General features: G+C 36.7%; 1 protein-coding gene across 2 annotated transcripts; it reads left to right on the top strand.

The window, feature by feature from the left end:
• Positions 1–30: 30 nt before the first annotated feature.
• On the top strand, positions 31–16,254 carry RPAP3 (RNA polymerase II associated protein 3). Of its 2 annotated transcripts, XM_056512548.1 has the most exons (17): positions 31–103; positions 1,852–2,010; positions 2,591–2,731; positions 3,141–3,263; positions 4,420–4,547; positions 5,146–5,267; positions 5,538–5,608; positions 6,071–6,202; positions 7,140–7,267; positions 8,897–9,018; positions 10,354–10,424; positions 10,600–10,716; positions 10,950–11,158; positions 12,279–12,474; positions 13,123–13,220; positions 14,580–14,680; positions 15,763–16,254. In XM_056512548.1, the coding sequence occupies exons 2-17, from the start codon at positions 1,855–1,857 to the stop codon at positions 15,852–15,854; spliced, it is 2,007 nt and encodes a 668-aa protein (XP_056368523.1). In that variant the 5' UTR covers positions 31–103; positions 1,852–1,854; the 3' UTR covers positions 15,855–16,254. The 2 variants fall into 2 exon arrangements, with proteins under 2 accessions (XP_056368523.1, XP_056368534.1); XM_056512559.1 differs by lacking the exons at positions 13,123–13,220; positions 14,580–14,680; positions 15,763–16,254 and adding an exon at positions 12,534–13,078 and having other exon boundaries at positions 48–103; positions 12,279–12,497.
• The last annotated feature ends 2,181 nt before the right edge of the window (positions 16,255–18,435 follow it).

Raw genomic sequence — 18,435 nt, forward strand, 5'->3', positions numbered from 1 at the left:
TGGGCGGACGCCGCCCGCGCAGGCGCTGTGGGTGCCTGTGGTGCACGCTGGGAGCGGGCCGGGCAGCGCGAGCGGCGGCGGGAGGAGCCGCGGCACGGCGCCGGTGAGGCCGCGGCGGACGGGACGGGACGGGACGGGACGGGACGGGACGGGACGGGACGGGACGAGCGGGGTGTGCCGGGTGTGCCGGGGGTGCGATGCCCTGGCGGCGCCGTCCCGCAGCCGCTCCACGGGCGGCTTGGCGAGGCGAGGGGGAGCGCGCCGTGCTGGAGTCAGGGCCTCGCTGGCACCTCGCGGGGCTGCTCTGCCCGGGGGCTCCTGCGGCGCGGCCCCGGACCCGCTGCTGCCCGGGCAATCGCTGGAACCAGCAGCATTCCGGTGTTGGGAGGGCTGGGCGTTGAGAGGCGGATAAAAGTGCCCTGAAGGGTGTAAGAGCTGCGCCGCAGAGGCTGCTCGCAGTGCGGGGATTGAGGTTGTTGCTAAGTTGTATGCGACTAGTGAGAGCAGTTTGATTTTATGCAATTCAGCAGGATGCTTGAGAGCGGCAGAGAACAAACAGCCAGATTTCGTCTTAGATTTTTCTCTTGCGTGAGAATACTGTTTTAGTCAGAGATAGGGAAAAGAGAAGTTCAGCAGATTCCAAGGTGGTTTTTTGGGTGCCTTTTTAAGTATCTTGTAGCTACCTAGAAATGCTAGGCTGTATGGAACATTAGATGTGTCCGGGCCCAAGTTGCACGAAATTGACGGACTGAATGTTACAATGGTAGTTCGGCGTGGGATAACAGGTGAAGGTGGAAAAAAACATAGTAAGCTCCTTAATTGGAAACTTGATGAAAGCTATGTGTTTTTGGATTCACTGAAAATTTCTTTCTGTTTTGTTTCAAAAAGATGTAATACGTGGCTCAGTATGATCATGTTGCCACCTGTGTATGAACTAGGGAGAAACACAGCTGCAGTAGCTAGGTATCTACTCAGCTGCTAACTTCTGAGCATGTAAAAACATTTCTGCTTTGGTAGCATTAGTTCAGTAGTAATCATACAGTGTGTTTTTCCATCTCTTTGAGACCTTTGTCTGTAATTATGGATATCTAATTGTGCCACAGAATTCATTAGCTTTGTTTGGCTCATAAACCTTTATATTGTTGTGCTACTAGGTTATTGGACAGGTGTGAAAAATAATGTTAAATAAAGCATGTAAAATAGCCTAGGCCTTTTTCTTCCCCAAAAACTTCGTGTAATATATCTACAAATAGCTTACTTATACTTCCACGAGGCTTGTAACAGATCCTGAAGCTTGCCATCAAGAGGTTATAGTTAGCAACCATTCATCACTCTTTGTCTAAGTTTGTATTTAGTTCATCACTAATTACTTAATCATGATTGTTTTCAAAACATGTTTGCTTCATCCTTTCAGATTTTCCAAGAATTTTTTAATTATGACTTGATATTTTTGTGATAATAAAACTTCTTTTACTTGAGACAGCAAAATTGAGACAACAGAATTTATGAAGACAGTCAAGTGCCTCATTATTAGTGTCTTAGGGACTTGCTTGCAATTTCAGGATTACCATTGACTTGTTGGGTGCTTTACCTTATATTTAGTTAGGAGAACTTGAATTGCTGGTTTTTATCATATACTTTGGTTTGTCTAAATAATATGGCTTCCCTTCATTTTTTCAAAGACATTTAAACTGTGTTTCTTCTTAGTCTCTTAATGTTTAATGCTTCTACTATGCTATTGGGAAAGTCTGTCAGGCATGTAAGTCAGACTTTAATTTTGAAGTAGCTAGGTTCCTTCACTGCATAATTCCAGCTTGTTTATAGAAGGCTTTTTTCCTTGAATTTTGGCAGATTATGATGAGTGCACCAAGTAAAGCAATAGAACTGCAGCTGCAAATGAAACAAAATGCTGAAGAACTGCAGGATTTTGTGAGAGAATTGGAGAGCTGGGAAAAAGATATTAAAGAAGTGGATACTGAACTCAGGAAACAGAGTGGGGTCCCAGAAGAGGTAAGAAAACACAAGACCAGTGTCAACTCAGCTGTTCATACTGTGGTAGTGCTTATAATAATTATGTTTTGCATTAGCAAAATTACAGTTGTTGACTTACAACATCTGAATAGAAGGCATGAATTAACCCATGACATGTTCTTCATCTGAAGCAAACCAAAGATTCCTCTGTAAACTGCACCACCAACAGAGCTATGGGGCAGTTGCCTCTGAAGGTGATGAGGCCAGTAAATTTTTTATCAGTTCTGCGTAGATCTGTGAGAATATTTCTGTTTGCAGCATCAGTATTGGTAATTTATTGCTGACATTTAATATATTGAAGTGATTCTTCAGTGATACTCTGAAGAGAGTTGTCTTCTAAAACTCAGTTTCATATAATGTAATATTTACTATTATGTGTTGAAAGATTTATGCTTGTTGTTCTTAGTGCTTTTGTAGAGCTTATGAGAGCAGCTTGCTGGATAGGTTTCTAAAATAAAATTAATTACTAGATAAATACACTGTTTAGATATAGGTGCTGTAGATTCTTTGTGCAAGTGATTTTCACACGTTCTATAATAAGTTACTTAATTCTATTTAGAATTTGCCACCAATTCGAAACAAGGCTTTTAAGAAAAAGAAGAAAAGCAATAATAAGGTCCCTTCAAAGATAACCTCTGAGGAAAACAAGAAAAACAAAATCAAGTCTTACGATTATGAAGCATGGGGAAAACTTGATGTGGTGAGTCTTAAAATTTGCTTTGTTGTCTGAGTCTTGTCCCCAGTTGATTCTGTGTTAAATAAGATTTTATTAGAGTGCTGAGAATTCGCTAATCAGTATCTTGGTGTGCTGGGTACTGTATGAACATAGGGTAGCTTTCTCCCAAAAAGATTATGTGTTTAATATTTAGTGTTTAATAAATACTTGTTTTTTTTATTGACTGTGCTTTCATTCAGCAGATTGAATTTAAGGGGGAAAAAAACCTCCTGTTTTAACAATAGGCCTATTAAAAGCTCATAATTATAGTAGAATATAAGACTAAACACAACTGTCAGTATTGGAGGACACATTAATAAAATTTTGTATTATTATTTTTCACTGTTAAATTATAATGAAGACAACAGTGTTTTGATTTTTTTTCTGATTCCAGGATAAAATACTTGAAGAACTTGATAAAGAAGATAGTACTCATGATTCTGTATCTCCAGAATCAGACTCTGAAGAAGATGGAATTCGTGTAGATGCTGAAAAGGCTCTTGCAGAGAAGGAAAAGGTTATAGAATTATTGATGTTTGTTATTGGTAAAGCAGCAGTTTAGGTATAGCAGTATTTGCAATTTTCTTTTAAAAGATCATCCATTGAGACTGCACATCTGGTAAAAGAATTGCCTATTTGGAAATCTGTGTCTGTTTCCCTGCCCATTATTCCGAAACAGAAAATTCTCACTGCAGTCCTGTTCCTTTTCATTGTCAGTAGCAGCAGTGTGACAGATTCTAACTAATATATGCTTGTGATTACAAATGTATTGGTGTTGTTTTGCTTTGGGAAGTTGAATTGCTGTATAGAACCTGAACAACATCTGGGTGCCCCAGACTAACTCCATAAGAACTTAAAAATACTCCCTTTGTGAGGCCAGTACAGCACGATGGGTGAGCTTCTTTGCTTTAATTATGGCCAGTTCATACTGGTTCAGTTTTACCTAATAAAGTAGGATATAGAAAGAGATCTATCTCTTCATTGCCATGAGAAGGAGGCTAAATTGTGTAGCAGCTTCTGTATGTTTGATAAACTTCTTTGTTTGTAAGCAGTCACCTAACCCATCTGTCAGTCAATAGTGACTTCAGTTGTTCTAGCTTTGGTTTGGGTTTTTGTGGGGTGGGTTGTTTGTTTGTTTTAAATTGTCTACATGGGTGATATTTGTGTTATATTCCTGCTGCTGTGGGATTTCCTTGACATGTAATCTGCAGTCCACACTGAGAAGTTGAGGTATCTTTGCCATTATTATTATCTTGGCTGCAGTGAGGTTGTTGAGGGTGCATGAGAGAAGTTGAGTCCCAGAGGAGGCAGAAATGAGAATGTCGACTTGGAAAGCAAAGATGCCAAACCTAATTACTAAAAGCTTAAAAGAAACCCTTTCAGCAATCTATGTATGTGCTTGTTACAGATTTCTGGAAGTGACCTAGAGATACTGAAAATGCATAGTTTATAGACCCATTTTATAGAATATATAATGAAAATTATTTAATATGGTGCACTTAGAATATATTCGTTTAAAAACATATTTCATGGTAAAGCAGCACTTCAGGAGAAATATTGAACAAAAATATTCAAGCATTTCTAAAATACTTTGATTTTTTTATGGTTTTTAATTAGTAATGTGTCTGCCAATCTACAGTAACTTGCTGAAAATACTTTTTTTCTATTCACAGGGTAATAACTACTTTAAACAAGGAAACTTTGATGAAGCTATAAAATGCTATACTAGAGGGATGCATTCTGATCCATACAATCCAGTGTTGCCCACAAACAGAGCATCAGCTTTTTACAGAATGAAAAAGTAAGACTTGCATTGTTAAATCTGTAATATTTTCTACTTTAAATGCAACCTTCAAATTTTTTGTCTAGTTTTAATTCTTGATTTGTTCATCATGCTGCGATGCAGTCTGTGTAAGGCTGTTGTTGCAACCTGCCTTCCAGTTTCAAAGTAAAATAGGAATTGCCAGGAGAAGCAGTCTGGTAGTCTCATCAATTTTCCTTGGCTTGCACACTAGCAATAGTCTTCTATGTTACAGTGTGAGCCTTGAAAGAAAAAAGAGGACGAGAACGTTAGAGCGGGCTGAATCTGAAAGGCAGTTTATTTCTAAGGCTTTGATTAGTTTTGGGTAAAGAAAAGATACAGGGGAGTTGGTTATTTTTTGTGCAGTAGTAGGGATTCTTGACTGCTGTTTTCCTTTCTTGTTTTAATGTGTTCAGAATCAAGAAATGTGTAAATACATGCTTCAGAAGGGGCACAAACCAAGTAAGATTTCCGTGTTGTAAAGAGCCTGGAGAGGTTCAGAGTAAAATAAATTACTGAAGTTTTGGGGTTTGTTACCTAGATGTGTCCAAACTACTCATTCCTTTTTTTTTTTTTTTTTTTTTTTTTTTTTTAATAGGTTTTCTGTTGCAGAATCTGACTGCAATTTAGCACTTGCTTTAGATAAAAATTACATAAAGGCTTATGCCAGAAGAGGAGCTGCTCGCTTTGCTTTGAAAAATTTTAAAGGTGCTAAAGAAGGTGGGTCTTTTTAAAATTCTTTTATTAAAATACAAGCAAACTTGATGTAGGAATTTAATTTTCATTTCCTGTAAACAAAAAAGTTAAGTACCGTGTTGCATATTCTTCCAGTAGTAGCAAGTCCAGATTATAGTGGTAGATGTTAGTAATTCTGGAATAATTCAGCCCTAACTGTTTTAGAATGATGTATTCCTTGTTTGTCTCAGAAGAATGCTGTGCTTACTGGTCTGTGCTTCCTACCTGAAACATATTTTACTGGTCTTCTTATAGATTACGAAAAAGTTTTGGAGCTGGATGCAAACAACTTTGAAGCAAAAAATGAACTGAAGAAAATTGATCAGGTAATAAGATTAATTATGATGACCTTCATAAGTATAAGCTTACCTGTCACTTCTGTATGAATTTACTTGCACCTCATCAACTGTATTTTTGACAGTGCTTGAAAAATTTATTTTCAGAATGAAGATGCATAGTCTCTAGTAATTAAAGAAATAAATGCTATGTGAATTGGACTGTTTACAAAGGTTCCATGAGTCATTTCACACTGTGCTTCAGAAGTTACATACTTTTTATTTACCAAGCTTTATTCTGACTTGCAGTCCCTTATGGAAATACGTTTTCAAGAAACAATTTCAAATTGTCTTAAAATTAATTCTTCAATTTGCATTTAACTTACAACACAGGCACTTCTGTTAAAAAGTTTGCCAAATTTTCTTCAAAGTTTAGAAATTATTGTAATTTGTGTTCTGAAAATTACTAAGTTGGGAAATGCTTACTGAAGGGAAAAAAATATGTTTTTACAGGCTCTGTCATCAAAAGAAAATTCAGAACAGAAAGAGTTTGAGGATGCAGTGAGAACAGGATTAACAGATGAAGAGAAGCAGCGCATTGAAGACCAGCAGCTCAAGCAGAAGGCAATTGCAGAAAAAGATCTGGTAAGTCACAGGTTCTGGTGGAACAGGAGAAACCTAGCAAAGTTTTAAAAGGGTTGTGTTGTGCTGTTAGTTATGCTGCTGTTAGTTATGCAAATGTATTAATTAAACCTCATGCTGCCTTGAATTTCATACATGGAATGTCCTTGATGTTACCTTAAATGTTTTGCATTTTGGCCTCTAGAAACGTGAGTAGGACAGTGAGTTCTGTTTGGATTTGTCTGGAGGAATAACTACAAAAGGTAGCTTTTACAGCCCAAATTGTATATTCAAAATTTCAAATACATAGTAAGACAAGTAGAACTTGAACTGCACTTTACAAAGATGCCTTTTCTCCATTATTATAAGCATCTTAATGCTTGCTTTTCCAAGGGCAGTTCTGGACTATTTCTCTGATTACAAGATAATCATGATTACATGATGAATAGTAGTTACAAAAAGGACCTGGGGGTGCAGGGAGCAATGACAGTAAAAATATTTATCTGGATACAGTCTTGACTCACAGTTGGCTTATTGATTTCTCCCTCTCACCACTCTTTCAGTAAGTAAATAACATTACCAACTAAACCAAGATTTTTCTGTTCACTTACCTAGCTATGTAACTTTTGACTTGTTATTATTCAGGTTTGCTGTACTGGTTGTAAGAAGTAATTAGATAAGAATGAAAGTAGGCATTAAGGAACAAGAGTTTGAATAGGTCTCAGAAGAGAAATTTCAGTCTAATGCAATACTTCATTGGCAGCAGAGCTGACTCACTGCAGGCTTGTTCCTGACGACATGGATCCTTGTCAAGTCTGAACTGTGGCCTTTCTGGTTTTTTGTCAGTTAGTAGAGTAGGAGCAGAGTGCAGCTTCAAATTAGTACTGAGAAGCAAAAGGTAATAGTTCATTGCGCTAGATTTACTCAATGCTGTTTTTTTTCTCTAACCTAAATATTCCAGGGTAATGGTTATTTCAAAGAAGGAAAGTACGAGGCTGCAATAGAATGTTACACCCGTGGTATGGCAGCAGATGGCACCAATGCACTACTGCCAGCTAACAGAGCCATGGCCTACCTAAAGATTGAGAAGTAAGTGGAATTGCATATGCTGCATTGTTTGTTGTAAATCAGGAGGAATAGTGATCCAGTAGATTTTCACTCTAGTTATTGTCACTCTTTCTCATTTTTGCTAGAATTCAGTATAGAATAAATCATATTGAAAGCAGCAAAGGAGAGGAAACATGTATGTGTGATCTTGAAATGCAATTTGTAGGAAGCAAGTTCTGAGAGAATAAAATAGTACCAGTATGAAATAATGGTTTCTGAAGTTGGATTTTCGTTCTTTTATGTGTGCAAAATTCAGATATTCACATTTCTGAAACGAACTGCCCAAAGCTTTGTCTTTGACTATGAAACCCAATCAGCTACAAATGTTGCACTGTAAAAAGAAGTGGATTATAACTTCTGACTTTGGAGGGAATGAATGAAAGCTTTTTCTGGAAATTGTTACCTTTTAAAATGTTTTTTTAACTTCACTGATAGAGGCATGTATGCATTGCTTTTTTATTTGAAATTAAGTTTTATCCAAATAATCCAGAAACTCTAGAGAAATTCATGCTTTCCAGCAAATTAGATAGTTCCATATGGCCAGCTTTTACATATGAACTTCTTTTGACTCTGTGATGGTGTGGTAATTTAAAACTTGTAAGCTGGTGGCATGAGAAGCAGAGAGCAGAGGGTTATGTTGGTTATCTGTTTTAACGTGACATGGCTGAGTATCTGTAGAGACAGTAGATTGATCTCAAATTAGGATAAGATGGGTTGTAATTTCTGATGGATAGTATTTCTGACAAAACACTTGTAATTTAAAAGACATCAGAATGCAAATAATCTTCTGTGAGATTCAGAGGAAATGATACTTTTAATTGAATGACCAAGCAAGAAAATTGATTCCTTATGATAGATCTTGTATCGTGGGTCCTTACCTTTGGAAGAGACCAAACATAAAATGCAGCAAAAGCCCATTGGTATTCCTACAAACTGCTAGTACTGATGAGAACAGCAAATAAAAATTAATTTGCATAAATTTAATGGTAATTTCAACATTAAGAGGAATGAAAATACTTTAATGAGCATATAGTGGAATCGTGATCTAATGTAACAATATAAATGGGATGAGGAATTCTAATCTTAAAATGAAGCAAATTGCATTAATGCAAGGATATTCTGAATTCTCATTCTGAAATAGTTAAGGACAAGTCAAAGAATTCCAAATGTAAAGAAATTTAATCTCAGCATACTTTCTTCTGCTCTCTGGTTTGTTTTATTTGTTTGTGATGGTATTTCTGGTTTTCAGAAGTACAAAGCCATGGTACTAACTTTGATTTTAAGGCAGTTGTTGAATTTTTAAAGTGAACTGTGCTCTGACAAGCTTGAAGTGTTTTTTTTTTTTCTTTACAGAGGATGTGAATTTTTGTAATGCTAAAAAGAGTCAGCACTTTGTTATTAGATACCAAAAGATGTATCTTAAATTTCAAGATGCTGAGAAACCATGTTTTATGGGAGTTTTTTAATTTGCATTTTAGCTCAATGATGTGTTTATGTATCTAGGTAATGAAGATCTACCTTTATATTTTAATTGGTTTGGATAGCTCTATCTTTTCAGTTAAAACTGCCTCTCGAAACTGATCACTAATTTTGTACTATGCTTTTGCTGAGGTACAAAGAGGCAGAAGATGACTGCACTCAAGCTCTGCTCTTAGATGCTTCCTATTCTAAAGCTTTTGCCAGAAGAGGAGCTGCCAGAGTCGCTCTTGGAAAGCTAAAGGAAGCTATTCAAGGTATGATTGTAAATTCACCTAAATGTGATAGGTAGGAGATCAGTATAAGGACATCCTGATCTTTTTTTGCTCTTACTGAGATTATTTGTGCAAAGGTTAAGAATCAAGCAGTTTCTTTTGGATTTCACAGAATATGTATAAAAACTCTTGTTTTGGTGCCCATGTATTGGGAAGACAGTCTTGTGTGAAATTACAGCTGTTGCTGTTTATAATAAGTTGTAAGAAATAGTTTTGAAAGTTGGTTTAAAAAGTAGGTCATGATTTAGGCATTAGGATGACTTATAAGGGGACAGTAAGTAGATGGAGAACTGGCTGAACAACAGATCCCAGAGGGTTTTAATCAGTGACACACGGTCTAGTTGGAGGCTTGTCACTAGTGGTGTCCCTCAAGGTTCAGTACTGGGCCTGTTATGGTTTAACTTGCTTATCAGTGACTTGATGAAGGGGCAGATGCCTCCTCTGGAAGTTAAGTGATGACACAAGCTTGGAGGAGCAGCTGATACCCCAGAGGGCTGTGAGGCTTCCAGAAGGGCCTTGACAGATTGGAGAGATGGGCAGAGAAATCCAAAAGGCAATTGCAGGGTTCTGCACCTAGGGAGAAATAACTCCTGCACCAGCAAAGGCTTGGGACTGACCTGCTGGGAGAAGGACTTGGGGGATGACAAGCTGTCCATGAGCCAGCAGTGCCCTTGTGCCAGGAAGGCAATGGAATCCTGGGCTGCACTGGGAGGAGCATTGCCAGCAGGTCCAGGGAGGTGATCCTGCCCCTCCACTCAGCCCTGGTGAGGCCACATCTGAGCACTGTGTCCAGTTCTGGGCTCCTCAGCACCACAGAGACATGGAGCTCCTGGAGTGGGTCCCACAGAGGGTAACAAGGATGATCAGGGGAAGGGAGCTGTGCCTGTTCAGCCTTGAGATGGCTGAGGGGTGACCTCACCAATGTCTGTCAGTGTCTGAAGGGAAGGTGTGGAAAGGATGGAGCCAGGCTCTGCTGGGTGGTGCCAAGCAGTAGGACAAGAGGTGAAGGGCAGAAACTGATGCATGGGAAGCTCCACCTGAATATGAGAAACAACTTCATTACTGTGCAGGTCATCAAGCACTGGAACAGATTGCCCAGAGAGCTTGTGGGGTCTCCCTCACCTGAACTATTTAAGAACTGGCTGGATACCATCCTGTGTATTGCACTCCAGATGACCTACTGGTGGTCCCTTCCAACCTTCTGCCCATTCTGTCACTTGCCTTTCTTTAATTATTTTTATGAAAGTAAAATGGAAGGTTTAAAAATTTGCTGCAGGTACACTGTAATATCTACAGTTTGTGTTGTTTTTCACTCAGATTTTGAAGCTGTTCTGAAGCTGGAACCTGGAAATAAACAAGCAATAAACGAACTCACGAAAATAAGGAATGTATGTATGCATATTTGGGTATAGTGGGTTTTTGTTTGTTTGGGAGATTTTTATAAGGCTGTAGAATATTTTTATTCATTATTACATTATTTTTAACATACTTATTCATATTAACATATTTATTCGTGAAACACCTGATCTTTTGGACAGCTTGCCTTTTTTTTTTTTTTTTCAGGAATTAGCTGAGAAAGAGCAGCAGGCTCATAAAGAATATCCTGCAGTATTGATAAAAGAAGCGGAAATTAAAAATATAGTGAAGATGATTGATAATCCATTACAGATTAAATCAACAGTAAGTTATGTGAATTACTTTCTCTTATGATGGGAAAAGTAGAGCTTAGAGTTAAAATCTATTTTCTATATTGTAGACTAAGCCCTTATATAGCCTTCCCTGTGAAAAACCAAAGGTTACCAGAGGTAACTGGCTACCATAAAATTATTTTAAGTTACACACAGCTGAGTCTGGGGTCTGTTTAAACACTTACATTGAGTCCACATGTGACATGAGGTCTGTGCTCTGTTTAGAAGCCATTGCAAAGAATAGATATTGAAGAAGTTGATGATGATGCATCAGATTGTGACTTGCCCAGCACTACTTTAGTCAACAACTGGAAGAATTCAGTGAGTGTTGAAGCAACAGAAACTCTAGATCAGGATGATTTGTTGACTACAGTTGATATTCCAAAAGCAAAGCACTTGAAAATAGAAGAAATCAGTGATACATCACTATTACAGTAAGTATAATAATTTTGATCCCCTTTTAAAAAGGTAAATGTAGTTGAAATGTAATCTTCATTTCCAGGTGTCTAAGTGTGGTGACGTATTGAAGATACTTTGGAGAATATGAATTAAAAAGGAAATTGCAGTTCTTGCACATGTGACTCTTTGACCACGCAGTGGTTGAGAAAAATATGATCTGTTTAGTGTCAGATGGAAAACTTAGTCTTGCATTGCAAATATAAAGGAATTTATATTTTCTTGCATGCTGTTCTTTTTATAGCTTGGGCATTCCACCTTCCCTAGCTGTTTTTACAACTTCTGTTTGTAGTTTTTTAGAAGAGAATTTGAACAGAGTTCAAGCATTCTTTGTACCCTAGTTGTGTGAAGATGAGTGTCACCACCTTCTCCTCTCCTGAGGCAGTTGGTAGCTTCAGATGTGCTCAGTTTCTGTCACACTGTGCTAGTTAGGCAAACTCAAGTCTGTCTTGCTGAAACTAGATTGAAGTAGAGAAGCTTTATCCTTGCTCTGTCTTAGAACTTGTTGTCCACTGCATCGACACTGCCTCATTTTATTAGTATAAAGAATCCTTATGAAAATTTCTGTGAGAAACACTGGCCCCACCCATCTTTTCTAGCTTAGTTAGATGGACTTACTGTGAAGTGTTGAAGAAAAAAAGTATATTCTTAACCATTTCTTAATTTCTAAATAATCAATGGACTTAAATGACAAATCATAGACAAAAAATAGATCTGCTGCTGTCACTGTTGAAACTAGTTCATCACATTACTGTTTTCCATTATAAAATTGCAGAAGATGTGATTTTTTTTTTTGTTTTTTAGGCAGGTATATATGGGAGAAACCTACTATAAAATGCAATTATTTCCAAAAACAAAGTAGAGAGAGGCTGAGTAAATTTAAATATTTGCAGATGTGTTTTTTTAGAATAGGTGAATCGAATATAAAGCTTGTATAATTTGAAGGAATTTTAAATATCTGCTTAAACTAGAACAAATTCCTTTTTTGAAAGTTTTCAGTATTTTAGCTTTTAATGAATAGAAGGATCTCTAATTAGGTCTCACTGTAGAATTTCCTTAAAAGTTGATATGATTATGTGTTTCAAAATACATTTGTAGGCTGCCTGTAAATGTGAAAGGAATTTCATCAACAATTCAGCCATCTTTTCCTGAAAGCAAACAGAGAGAAAAAGAGATCAGAAGGTCATTTATGTCTGCTTCTTCAGTTCCTCCCATTCCTGCAAATTCTTTCCAGCTTGAATCTGACTTCAGGAAGTTGAAAGACTGTCCCGAAAACATGTACTTGTACCTGAAGGTATGAAACAGAGAGTATCAACAGTGTTTGGACAGTTTCTTCATCAGTTGAAAAAACAGTACCCCTTGGGTAGAAGGGGATAGCCATGTTTAGAGTGTCTCAAGTGTACAATAGCCCCTTTCTTTAACTGTCTTCACATAACAATAAGTATTCTTATGTGCATTTGAGTTTTTATTTTTGAGAAAGCCTTTTTATTTGCTTTAAGTACAGTCTCTGCATTTTTTTTCAAATATAGGCCCTTGTTCTTTAAAGACTTAAATACATTAGTAACTCTATTAAATTCTAATTTTTAAAATGAGTGCTTCTAGGGTAGTTAGACATAGTGACATTTTTAAACTGGGCAAATGCTTGAAACACAGCAAGCTACTTAATGTGAACTTTTACTTATATATATTTTGAAAAAAAAAATCACTTAAATTTTTTTAAAGAGAAGTTAGAAATTACCATTACCAAAAAATGCAAACAAGCAAGCAAAAAATTGTTGTTCGATGTCAAATCATGTGATTTGGTTTTTTGCTTTCATCCACTTCAGCATTGTCCATGACTTTCTAAAAACAGACATGTAATTCTCAATTGATATTCTCAGTAATTCTCAATGATTCAGTTGTATTTTTTTGTCTAAAACTAACTTTTTAAATTTTTCCATAGCAAATAGAGCCCTCGCTTTATGCAAAGCTGTTTCAGAAATCCTTAGATCCAGACTTGTTTAACCAGATCCTGAAAATTCTGCATGACTTCTACATTGAGTGAGTTTAACTCCTCCTTTTACATTGCTTATTGCTGTTCTGAAACATTTGGGGTTTTTTGATAGGGGGAGGTTGTGGTTTTGTTTTGTGTTGGAGGGTTTTTTTATGTTCTCTGTAGTCCTTAAAAAATTCTTTCCAGCACACATCATTACATGAGCATAATGAAATCATTGGACTGATTCAATAGTTGCTTCTTAAGAAGCAAAACCCATAATGAAAAATCAGGTGGAAAAAAAGTGAAAAAATACTTTTTCTGAGTGTTGTTATATTGTGCTTTGCTAAAGAGCACCAGAAACTTGCATTAGTCTGTATGAAATTTCTTTTGTTCATATTATCGTGTGGGTATTCTGAGAGCACATAAAATTGCACATTGTCCTCTATTTTAGCTTTCTAAAGGTGAGAAATTCAGAGGGTTTAGGTTTTACGCCATGCTTATTGTGATGCATCCAGACTTAATTATCTGCTGGCATTTTACAGTTGCCTGCAGCAAATGTGTGTTGGAGACTGAGGTTCTGATAAGACAAGACCTGTCGAGTTATTTTTGAAATTTCTATCCATGCTATCATTTGAGTCCTAAAGTTCATTTTGTCTGTCAGAGGCAGTGTACTGGTTTTCTGAATTACACTTGATGTTCTTCAGTGTTGTTTTATGGAGATAAGCATGCATAAATCAATGTTTGCCTTTCCCTTGGTTTCCTTAAAAAGTGAAATATCCATCATATGGTTGAAAAATGCTGTCTTAGAGATACAGTCCTGCATTTGCTGATACAACATAAAAAAGCTAGGAAGCTGAAATTGTTTGCTGTAAGGTAAGAGTCCTGTCTCCCTCCAAAAGAAATGTGAAGTTATGAAAAAAAAATACTATTTGTTAGTATTTGCAACAAAGGCAGTGCCTGTTTACTGTTGACCAGAAAAATGTAAAATGAACACAATCTAGGACTTTCCTGTATGGTTGAAAATTAAGGCAGCTGTAATTGGTTCAGCTTTTCATTGAGCTTCCTGTGGCCACAGGTGCTGCTTCTTTTCATACTACCTGGTACATTAAAAAATAGTGATGTTACAGCCAGGTGTAAGCATTAAATCATGTTGTAGGCATTTTGCACAAGTCCAGCAGTTAGTTTTGCATCAGTCTAGGTTTTGTATTTCTGTACTTGTGCTCAGTAGAGCATTAATACCTACATAAAGATTTCTGGATATTGACTTTTTGCTTTGTGAATGGATAAATGAACAGGAAAGACAAAGATAGGGAATTCTGTTGGTCCTTTAATTTCTTGTTCCTGAATTCTTTAGTGTTGCTTGCAGCTACTGAATATTTCTAATCAACAGTGGTTATTTTTATATTTGTAATAATCTCCTTCAGGAAAGAGGAGCCATCACTCATCCTTGAAATCCTCCAGAGGCTCTCTGAATTAAAAAGATTTGATATGGCAGTAATGTTTATGTCCAGTTCAGAAAAAAAAAGTAAGTAATTTGGTAGTGTCTTTGTAAACTTAGTTTGTGATACTGTAGAATCTTGAAAAAACTATGTAAATCTTAACGCTATTCTTGTTTATTCCATGTAATAATCACTTTAGTTTTCTAGCTTTTTACTGTTTTAGAAGTTAATATGAATGTCATGTAATTTTTCTTAGTCCTTTGACTCCTTATTTATTGCTTAGACTAGAAAACTACAGCTAAATCCACTTATTTCAATCAGTAATACCCCTGCATTTAATTCTGATAAAATAAGCTTTGCCAACTTGTCAGTTTGTAGCTAGGAATGTTACAAATTTATGAATTTTTATGAAATCTTACATCTGAGTGTATCTAGATTATACAGTTTCCACAATTTACAGCTATGACAAATCCTGACTTTTCTGTTGGCACAAGAATGCGAACGTCTCTAAAGCACTCAGCATGGTTGTCTGTCCTGTTCTGGAGGTATCACTCACATTAGTTTGCAATTGGGGTTGGTGTTGGCTTGAATTCATTGTTTATAAAAATGGGTTTTGTCTCAAACTTTTTCTTTATTGAGCACACCAGACAGACTATGTAATAGTGCGTGAGACACCAGCAAAATATTTCTCTGGGACCATGTAAATTTAAATTTAAATTTATTATCTACAGCTGAGTTTCACTATTAACCATTATACTTAAAAATTTTGAAATGTGAATCTCCTTAAAATAAAATAACTTGACTTACCGAAGTGCAATGCCTTTTATGAATGGCATTCACACCTTTTCCTGATGTAACCTTTTTCTGCCGTTGGCATTTATGTTTGTTTCTGCATGTAATGGCATAGTGTCAGGATAGTCAAGAAACTAAAAACTGTCTGTTGCCTGGGTTGTACACCTGTTTAAGAAAGTGTTAGGCTGCTCCTGGGCATTGAAACAAAGTGGAAGTTTTGCTTTGCTACTTTTGTTCATCATCCCAGTAGTTGAAAAATGTATTGGTATTTCAGCTGTATAATCCCCCTTACTCTTTCCAAGGAAAGAATTGGACTAATTTACCTTAAAAGTGTGAATCACAAAAATAACAGTTCATGTTGGGATTTGCTTTTCAGTTACACAGGTATTATTCAATCATGTGAACCACATGGGATTAAAAGATGCTTCTGTTGAAGAATTGGAGAAGAAATACGGCATTTTCTCCTAGCAAGATGGCTGATGTAAATGTCAGAATTTGCACCTTTGTTCATGTGGAAAATCAGCTATGAAGACTTATAAAGACTGCAATTTTGTTTCTTTTTGTAAATAATGAGACTCTTAAACTTGGGTTAGCCAAATGGCAAGTGCCTGAAGAGATCATTATTTAGTTCTGCAGTACACTTGTTTTCCACTACCTGCAACAATGTGGATCTATGTTTTCTTCAATGGAATTCATTTGCCTGAAAAACAATTGGGGAGATTGGCATTCAGGATCTGGTCTGTAGATAGAGATCTTTATTAAAAGGAAAAAATATTTATAAACATGTCTTTGGTAAGAATCAAATGCTGTATATTAGAATTATGCATGGGTTTTTTATTTTAGAAAATAAACTGAACGTTGAATTGAAGATATTATATTCACAATTATTTTTTTAATTAAGGTGCCTAAATCACTCTTCTGTAAAGGTCCACCACATCAGAACTTGTACTGTGCAAAGTGAACCTGAAGTATAGGGGCAAGAAAATTCCAAAGTTTTATTTGAGTTTATCTAAAAGTGGAGTTTTAGCATTGGTAGCTGAGAACCTCCGAAGCTATTCTGTGAATCTCAACTGTAATTGCAGAATAGAAGGATGACAAATACTGTAGAATTAAACTAAAAAGTCTAAAGGAAAACACTTCCTGTCTTCTTTCAAGGGTATTTTTAAAGCAATCTGGTGAAACTTAACTCTTGTGAATCAGTTATTCCTAACTGGGTGAACCCCATAAAATGACTCAGGAGGCTAAGCAAAATACCTCAACAGTAGAAGGCGGCAAAAGCATGAAATATACTGAAATTCTTAGATACGAGTGAGTATGAGGCATAATAAATTACTTGTACTTCTCACATGACCAGGAGGAAATAACAGCACTTCTCAAGTATACTCTTAACTCTAGTATCCAGGTGATGGTATAAGCTTAACTGCTGGCTCTTCCATCCTGCACATGCTGATATCCTGACTGTTTGCTTTCGTCCTGATTCATCCCTTTTGCTGTATTGATGCTTCTTTGGAAGTTTTCATTTGGTGGTTGTGCTGTTTTTCAGAGGAATGATTAAATAGCTATAGAAAAGACTTCAAACTCCCAACATGGATATCTTCTATGTAGTCAGTATTAGAAAACTAACTTTAAAACGTTTGCAGGTATGTTATGTCCTAGTTCAGATATAATCCAGTTTTAAAAAAAATTACCTGAGCTGCATCCTCAGGCCTGGTAGCAATTGACAGGAATGGCATCAGCACTCAACCCCTAAGGTAGCTTCAGATCAGCCCTGGACCTGAGCAGCTGAGCAGACGGTGCTATTGAGGGAATGGAGGAGCCTTTATTTAGCACTGCTTGCAGGCTACCTACAGTAAGAATTGTTTCTACTAGGTGTATCCCAAGTTACTGATAACAGGCTGTTTATTCCCCTTATTGTAAAGCACTTCAGATAAGGTATTGGGTTACTGCTGTAACTAATAAATGGTAGGGCATGGAGTAGTTACCTGAAATTTTATAAGTACAGATTTTGTAGATACACTATCTTCCTATAGACTGTTACAAGTGTAGAGCAGCAGTGTTTGCTTGATCAGGTTCTACTAATAAACTATTTGGTACATTCTCAAAGCCTAGTTTTTGAAAGCTGTTGTATGAAAACAGGTGATTGGAATAGGGACCTTGAAAGGTAAAAGCAAGGTCATGGCAGAAAGATTGGAAACTGGAAGCCAAGAGTCACCTACAACTACTCCATTGTGCTGTGCTCTTAATGAAAATAAGCTTTTACAGAGATTTCTGTTCAGGATTTGTGCATGTTGAAGAGATCTGAAAGTTTTTCAAGCACGTAGAACTTGGTGAGGTGGATGAGTAGACCTGATTTGATGTTGCTACTGAGTTTAGGCCACCAAGATTAATCTTGCAGATGATATGCTACTATAGACTTTTGCTTTTATATTTACCTGCAGCATCTAAAGTTACTTTTCAGTGCACAGAAAACTGCAAGATGGAGAGCAGAATGCACATATTGAGAGAACTCCCAGCTCCACTTGCTCCAGGAGATGGCAGTGTTTTCCCCTTTTAAATTGTTAAAGACTGCCAAATTTTTGAATTACAGGGTTTGATAAAACATGGAGAAAATTCATAGATGTGAAGCAAGTAAAAAATACTTTTTGGGGAGAGAAGTGGATTTTTTTCTTCTCTTTTTTTTTAAATCCAATGCACTCTACAATGGTCAACCCTATTGTGTTGAAAAAAAAGGGTTACATAAATAGTATGAAGTAGTTAAACTGTGAAATACTTCATAGCCCTTTGCTATGTTACAGCGTTCAAGGTGTCAAAAATATGAGATCATGCTTGCTGTGGTGGTGGATTCAGGTTGAGTTTTGAATGATTCTTCTACTTAACAGTATTTAATTGTGTTTTTCTAGATAACTTTTTAATTCATCAAGATAATTTTTTCATTTGATTGTCTTCCACTAAATGTCCGAGACAGTCAAACTCCATATTGTCTATTGATTCCATAAACCAAGTCGTTAGAATACTGAGGACTTCTCTCAGGACTTCTGCAGAACATCCT

Source organism: Oenanthe melanoleuca, chromosome 1A (assembly GCF_029582105.1).
Source record: "Oenanthe melanoleuca isolate GR-GAL-2019-014 chromosome 1A, OMel1.0, whole genome shotgun sequence".
NCBI classification, from domain to species: Eukaryota; Metazoa; Chordata; class Aves; order Passeriformes; family Muscicapidae; genus Oenanthe; species Oenanthe melanoleuca.